The 8,271-nt window shown below is 44.4% G+C and overlaps 1 protein-coding gene across 1 annotated transcript in view; it reads left to right on the top strand.

Annotated features, from left to right (window-relative positions):
• Positions 1 to 1,213: 1,213 nt before the first annotated feature.
• Positions 1,214 to 8,271, top strand: part of LOC148035306 (putative ion channel POLLUX) — a 90,329-nt gene continuing 83,271 nt past the window's right edge. Inside the window, 3 exon segments of the mRNA XM_087680310.1 lie at positions 1,214 to 2,881; positions 3,037 to 3,087; positions 3,176 to 3,784. Coding sequence (XP_087536436.1) covers positions 1,679 to 2,881; positions 3,037 to 3,087; positions 3,176 to 3,784 — 1,863 coding nt within the window. The 5' untranslated portion in view covers positions 1,214 to 1,678.

Raw genomic sequence — 8,271 nt, 5'->3', positions numbered from 1 at the left:
TAGGTCAAGTTGCCTAAGTAGTCAGAATACCTTGGTTTTTTTGCAAATAAGGCAATGTAATGTGCGGATCACGGTGTCAAATTGTTTTGATCCATCCATCATCCATGGATGGTAGTTGCTAACTATAACGAATTGAGTCTAATTGATTCAATTGGTGGATGGATGTGCTCTTAGAGAGTCGCCACATGCAAGTAGGTGAGGTTGAATGTGTTACTACCATAATGACAGTTTCTTTGTTGGCACATGGCTTAGGTCAATAGGGGCAATGGGCCCCACCATGACTGCACATGGAAGAGGAGAGAGAGAGACAATGGATGAGAGAAAACAATAATGTCCCTAGAACTTGATGAACCACAACAGGATTCATTGGATGTTACCACATTGCAAGCTACTTGTTTAGAGAAGTAAAAAATGTATCCCTTCAAGGTAATGAGATGCGAAAGGATTCTATATTAATTGAATATCAGAGCTTACATTTTTATTGGTAGTCAAGAGGTGCCTAAACCCTTGAGTATCAACTCAGCCTACATGTGGTCAATACTGGTAGTTAGGAGGCGCTCAAACCCTTGACTACAAGCTCAATATGCATTAATTTGATAACATGCCTATGTCCATCTTGGTGACTAGCCAAGTGGTATGGTGGAACCCTTGACCTTAGGTTTAACAGACCATCTCATTAGGAGCACTATTCACGAAATTTTTTTTTGGTAGCAGATACAAGAACCTTTAACTCAAAAATTTGAAGGGAATTTTAAATCAAATTTCATATGTTTGCCATTTTCATAACTAAAAATCTTGGGACGTTTTGAGATTTAAACATTCTTCCTTAAAATTTGGAGGCTTTTTCAAAAATTTTATTAATTCATTTTACATTGAACCTTGGTTTTTCGTGAACATTGACTCAAGAGATCTTGGCCCCTTTAAAGCGAGTCAATGAAAACTAGCCGACATTGACGACTTCGACACGTCTATCGACCTGTGCATGGATTCCAGTGCTCACGAAAAACTTTTTCCTTATCTAATGGAAAAAAGACGCAAGCTTAACCTTAGCCCTTTACGGGAGGAAAGTAACCGGTAGAACTAAAAATACTAAAAAATAACCGATTTTCATCAAAACAACCTTCAATTTCAATCGATTTTTTGAGAATCTTACTTGGAAAAAAAACATTAAAAGATGGTTTTTGGTGAGCACGCTGCACTAGCGTGGAATGCCTCTTCCATATGCTCAGCAGGACAAGGCGAATCTCTTCACACGGAAGCCGACAAGAGTTTCAGCCACTTGGCATCCGCAGCGATGGCTAACTCGGAAAGTTCAGCGTCCGAAACATCAGCAGCAGCATCTCCGAGCCAGAATAATGTTGTTCGCCGGGATCGACGTCACTCCCCTGGAGCTCAAACCGACCCGAGCTTAACCATGGGTATCCAGCTCTTGCTGCTTTCAACTGCGCCCGTCTCTGTTTGGCTATGGCAGAATAACCTTTCCCATCACGCACCGTCCAACTTGTCCCGACGCAGAATGCAACGGCATCTCCTAAGCCTTTCAGAAGAAGATTGTCACCGGATGAATTCTTTCAAAGGAGCATCAGCTGAGCGAACCGATGTCAGCCGTCTCTGTTTGGCTATGGTAGAATAACCTTTTCAATCGGGCAGCGTCAAACATTTCCTGAAGCGGCATCCAATGGCGTCTCCTGAACCTTTCAGAAGAAGATTGTCACTGGATGACTCCCATCTCTCTCTCAGAGGAAGGCCAGCTGATCTTACGGATGTCAATAGCCAGCGGATGCTCACAAAATCGCACAGCCAGACCGCAGTGCCTGTTTTCCCAGGCCCTCTCCTCCCTACAGTCAAAAGGGCCAATAAGGTTCCTGCTGTGCCAGCCTCGCACACAGAAGGCTCTCCCTATGCGTCTGCCGACATCCGAGCATCCTATGTGGCGGCCGACATCAGAGCACACCCGAAGCAAGAAAAGAGCTTTGCTACTGCAAGGCTAGGCTCTTTTGTGAGTGGCGAATTCAATGCGAGAAAAACCATCGAGGAGAACAGTGCTACTCATCACTACTCTCAGGTCATAGACTCTAACATTGTTTCCAGGGAAACAATCAAGGCTAAAATCAACACCTCACATGACCATGACCAGTCTGTGGGCAATCCATTGTCTGTCAAGCAAGCCTTGGGAAGGATAAGCATGCCTATCCATGACACTTGCCAATCAAAACATCCTTTCCCAACTTCAACTAATGACAATGCAAGAAAGGCATCCGAAAAGGACTTCAGAACAGGGCAACCTCAAGTGTACAATCTAGATGCAGAGCAGGCGCCATTAGAGTCACTGGATGGTCCAAAGCCAGTGATCCCGAAAGGAAGGTCCAATGCTGCAACTGCATGGTCGTGTAACAAAATCATTGAGTTCAATGGAGAAAGAGGCTTTAGAGTTGCTCCTAAGGAAAAGGCATTTACATTTCAAAACCCAAGGTCCTCTTGGTCCAAGAAAACGGTAGAACAGGGAGGTTATTCAGAAGCTAGCCCTCAAATACTAGGAAGAACAAAAATATCAGCAAAAAGACCTCTTGGTGTTAGCATGACCAAGCACCTGTCTCATGAAAATTCCAAGCAGGAAAATGGAAATGTATTATCTCACAGTGGTAAAGGAGCAGTGATACAAGACTCGACATCTGTCAATAGAGCAATTGATTTGATGAAGCAACCAAATTTTCTGTCACAAAGTAGACAAGTATCGATACGATCTTCATGTGCTCCTTTAAGTGTAGATAACCACCAGGCCAGCTCCATTTTGTCTAAACTCTTCTCAATACGAAGAACACTTTCAAACTGGTCTATCAGTGAAAATCACAGATTGTCTCTCTTTTTTGTAGCTTTAATGGTATGGATTTGCCTTTTTAATTTACTGACATAATGTTTTATGATTTTGTACATAACAATGCTTCTAAGGCTCTCTTAATAAGTACATTAGCTTTCATCATGTGAAACATTTGATCCTTTTGGGTAATCCATGAAGTTTCTTCTTGCTGGTTGCAGTTTCCATTAGTGATTTTTTCAAGCTTAAGTCTCAAGATACTGTTTCTGAAGGTGATCTCCCCTGCATTTGGCTTCCAAGTTTCTTCTTGTCCTCTTAGTCATACTGATTTTAATATAGTTTCATTGATGCAATCTGCAGAGAGAAAATGTAAGACTTCATGAACTGCTCGAAAAATGCGCAGCCACTGATATACGACTAGCGACACATACTTTTTCAAAGGAGTTTTCATTAAAAGGTTGGGATGGGTCAGGCAAAGTTTCTCTCCTGATCCTCCTTATTGCTACACCTTACACTTTCAACAGAAAGGCCAAAAAGTTTGTGGAAGCAAGCAGAAATTTCCTGACGGGCAAGAAAGAGCAGGCACCCTTAACAAAACGCATTGCCTATGGTGTAGATATACTCTTCTCAAGTCACTCTTACATGAAGCCAATTGCATTGCTGTTTGCCACTCTGCTACTCATTTGTGGTGGCGGCATAGCATTATATGTGGTAAGTGAGGACAGCTTATCAGATGCAATGTGGCGCTCCTGGACATATGTGGCAGATTCAGGAAACCATGCAGACCGTGAAGGGACAGTACCTCGTATAGTTTCTGTGCTTATCAGCTTTGGGGGCATGCTGATATTTGCTCTTATGCTTGGACTTATCTCAGATGCGATTTCTGAGAAAGTGGACTCTTTGAGAAAAGGAAAAAGTGAAGTCCTTGAAAGTGGTCATACATTGATTTTGGGATGGAGTGACAAACTGGTGAGTGCTTTCATGGAGTCTTTGTCAACACCATGTACACAATTGGGAAACATCATGTTAATTTCATTTCTTTGACACACTGGCATTATACGTGAAGTGCACTGTTAATATGGTCTTTTTGTTTGGTCTGAGAGGTGGTCTGGCTGATATATCTTATTGACAATCAAAGTTAAAATATAGTAAAATAAGAATTTTATTCTTTTAGCTACGCATCATGACTAGAACGTAGACAAAAGAGCATGAGGTACTAGCACACCCTTGACTGGCTGCTCTGTGGAGTGGGAAGCACACATACAAAGGAATGCTAAAGATGGGGAAGGAGGAAATATCAACCTTTTTCGTGAGGGGCCAGACCCCCTGGGTGGGTTGTGGGAGCACAATTCTCCGAGGGCCAACTTAGGTTAGAAAAGCGTTCAATGTGAGCTGGGTATGAACAGCCCAATCAGTGACTGAGGAGGGGAGTGCGGTTCTTCCGGGTAAGAAAAGGGTCCAGGCCACCAATCAGGACAGGCAAAGCTGGGTAAACAGCTAAATCTGTGATCCATCCAACCAAAGGTAGCAGGTAGCAACCCTCAAGAGTCTGAACTCTGCATCCATGGGGTAAGAAATAGAGCTGTGCTTAGCTTTTCAGAAGTTAAAAGTAACTTGGTGATGTAGTGTTGCTGGTGAGCTGACATTTCCTGTTGTTGCTGAAAATTTCCCCTAAGAAGAGAAGAAGGCATGATCTCTCATTTTGAACACCTGATGTATAAGCTCCTTTTTGTGAGCAACATGCTCACCACGGCCCTCTGTGACAATAAGATTATCAGCATACAAGAAAATAAATGCCATCATTTCATTGCTTTGCCCTTGGGCATTTTGTATACTTACATTCATTTATAGCATTCGTTCACTTCAGAGTTTCTTCTCTTTGTGTTTGTCTCTGTGTTTGAGTGTTGAATTTTGCATTTAGGGTTTGAGTTTTGTTTGTCATTGTTTGAGTCTTTGTCGTACATGCTGTGTTTTCTTAGTGCAAACCTTAGCATATCTTCACATGGTATCAGAGCTGGTGCTCTTCTAAAGAGTATACTGAGGTGATTGTGGAGGATAGTCTTTGTGCAAGACTCATACGTGACTTGATTCTAACTCCTAATCTTTCAGGCACCTTCTTCTAGGGATCCTATGAAGCCCTATCAGGCTTCTCCATCATTGGAGGCTCTTGAGTAGGCATTATAGAAACAACTTCAACTTTACCATCTTCTTCTTCACGTTTTGGTCATCTTACAGATAAGGACTACTTGTGCATCATGTATAGTTTGGTTTACACCCCTCCAACGAGTGGTACCACTTCATTTGAACCGACTGGTGAGACTGGTCACCTCTCTAATCTTGGAGGGACCATGACATTTGGTGCGTCTGGTGATCCATCTTCTTCATCACAGCCAAACCTTATGTTAGGTTCGTGTATAACCCTTTTGAGTTGTATTAGCCAAAACCCTCTCCTGTTTCTTCTTTTGTTGTTTAAGATCGAGATGATTTTCAGTATGTTAACTTTGATAGAGGAGGCTCTTGAAGCAAATACCCTTCATTTGGTATATCTTTACCATTTGTTTCATTTGAGTAAGTAAACCATACTTCTCAACTCGCTCCCATCCCACCACTATCTTCTTGATATTTTGATACACTTACATCTTCATTCCAAAATCTTGGATTATACTCCACTTCCGCTTAAAGCACACTAGGGGTTGGATCTTCCATCTCAGCTCCTAGCACTTTCTCATTCCCTATCTCACCATCTACCTACCCTCCATTTACTCCACCTCTTGGTGCATCGTTAGGGGGAATGTCACCTTTAACACTGTACCTTCCATATACCCCCACTTTCCTGTCAAGAGATGACATACCAGCGAGACAGTAGGCTTTGCGGAGAGGAACACGGAGTGAACTCGGCAAACATAGAGAAGAAAAGAGAAGAGAGAAGAAACTCTGATGGATGGAATGATGAAGTTCCGAATCATGGAGTGAATGTTATATAAGGGAACAAGGGTGCTGTAGCACAAGGAAGATAATGAAGATAGCCACGAACCACGAACTGCAATGTTCTCCTGAAGGGGTGTGAGGGTAGTGGAGAGGTTGGAGAGAAGAGGTGACAGACTAAATGAATCAGCCATGAGGAATGAATGAGAGAGTGGTCTATAAATAGGCATAGACAGTCTAGGATGGCTTTCCTTTTTGGGGCTGCAAACCCTAAACGCAAAACGCAGAAACACAAAAACGCAAATTGCGGGTGAAGGGTTTCTCAACACCCCCTCTTAGGCCCAAAAAGGGGAACAAGAGAAGAGTGAGGTGGAGATGCAATGCTACATGCTGAAGAATGCTCATACAACAGGTGCAACTTGGACAGTGTCCCTCGTAGGGAAATTGTTCATGTTGCCCAAGCGCCCTAGTACAAAGATGATGAAGACATGCAATGCATAGGAGGAATGTCGGACTTTGTGTGGCGAGAACCATAAGGATATGCCCGTACTCGATCTCGAGAGGTGGCTCCATGCTGACCAAGTGACCAAGGCAAGAATAAGAAGAGGAGGAAGAAGATATAGGGGATCCTGAAGATCCAAGATTTCCACCTGAAAGGTAACCTGCAGTAAAGAATAGTAGACAGAGTGAACTGGAGAACCCGAAACTCAACCTCAAGAGAGAAGCCACTAGCTCCGTGCATCCATGCTGGAAGGAATACAAAGGCCTCGTCACCAAGTTGCGGGTGAATCTCCGAGGTCTCGATCTTGGTGGTACCTAAAGATCCTAGGTATCAGTAGAAGAGATGATTGTTCAAAGACAGCCACCCCAAGAAAGTAGAGGATGGGTGAAGAATTTCATGTGGAGTAGGTTTCCCCTCTGAGGTGGAAGGTGGAGGGCCCCCCGCTAAAGTCAAAGAAGTAAATGCCCCCTTTGAGGGCAAAGAAGTAACATTCCCCTCTGAAGTATATAGGGAATCCAAGAACTCATGGATCACGGACTCCGAAATGTATGATGATGAAGGAAGTGCCATCGGTCGTGCCGAGAAAGGTATTTGGGGTGCCGAAGAGCTCCAGAGGTAGCCTCTCGAATCTGAGTAGTCGAGGGTGGGGAAGGGTGGGGCTCAGAATGAGCAAGAGGTGGCAATAGTCGTTGTCTCTCAGTGGAGCCGACTGGGTAGCCGAAGAAGAGGAAGGAGTTGAGCAGCCACTGTCTCTCGAAGGAGCAGACTGATGAGGAGACGGTATCAAACAATCACCGTCTCTCGATGGAGCAGACTGCAGATCCGTAGGTCGTGGAAGCCACTGTACCTGAAAATAAGTGGAAGAAGACTACCGCTGGCATTGCGACGATCTCCAGGAGAACACGCGCCAATCGTTCCTCCATGTGCTCGAAAGGACTTAGTATGCATTGGATGCGTCTTATTGCCTTCAGCATAGTACTCTGATAGCCGATGTAGAACGATCTCTGTGGACCAGAAAGGAGAGGTGGCACAAGGAGTGCCTGGTGGAAGACACATATACTCCGGGGGGGTGGGGAGCAAAGGTCGAAGTCGGCAAGCATCGATGGTGTGTCCGATGATGCTACAGTAGGAGCACCTAGTAGTCTGGTCATCTGTTGGTAAAGAAGCCATGGATACCAGTGTTCCTTGCTAAAGAAGGAAGAGGTCAGCCACCATGAACCATGAACTGCAATGTGCGTCTCAAGGGGTGTGAGGGCAGTGTGAAGCACGAACCACAATGTTCGCCTCAAGGGGTGGGAGGGTAATGGAAGAGCTGGAAGTGAGCTACCAGTGGGAGGAGGATGTGACCAGCAGTAAGAGGTTGCAACCAGTAGAAAAATGCAGGTTAGGAGAGAGAAAGACTAAAAACGTAGGTAGAACAGCCTACAGGAGAGAGAAATACTAGAAACGTAGACAACAGGTGAGAGAAAGACTAAAAACGCAGGCAAGACAGCCTGCAGGAGAGAAAGACTAAAAAGTAGGCAGTAGGATTGTGATGACGTGGCAGGTTGTACGGCAACATGTCTGCACAGGAACAGCAATCGCTTGGTTGGAATTAGCTCCAAACTGCGTGAAGAGGGCTGGAAATCAGGTGCCAACTGATGGAGATAGCAATGGACAGCTTCGGCTGAGATGTCCTCCACGAATGGGGTGTGGGCAGCAAGCTGAAACACCTGAAATCTGCAAAAACGAGATTTTGATGCAGCAGAAGAAGAAGAGAAGTGGAAGCCAAACTCGCCACCAATCCTTGCGTTCATTGGAGTGGAGGATCTTTGCCGCTGTTTGAGCAGATCCTGCTTTGATACCATGTCAAAAGATGACGTACGAGCGAGAAAGTAGGGTTTGCGGGGAGGAACACGGAGTGAACTCGGCAAACATGGAGAAGAGAAGAGAAGAGAGAAGAAACTCTGATGAATGGAATGATGAAACTCCGAATCATGGAGTGAATGTGATACAAGGGAACAAAGGGTGCCGTAGCACAAGGAAGATG

Source organism: Lygodium microphyllum, chromosome 6, assembly GCF_053477565.2.
Source record: "Lygodium microphyllum isolate KBCC chromosome 6, Lygodium_microphyllum_v1.1.10, whole genome shotgun sequence".
NCBI classification, from domain to species: domain Eukaryota; kingdom Viridiplantae; phylum Streptophyta; class Polypodiopsida; order Schizaeales; family Lygodiaceae; genus Lygodium; species Lygodium microphyllum.
The sequence above is the reverse complement of the archived record's forward strand: the minus strand, read 5'-3'. Positions and strand labels throughout refer to the sequence as shown.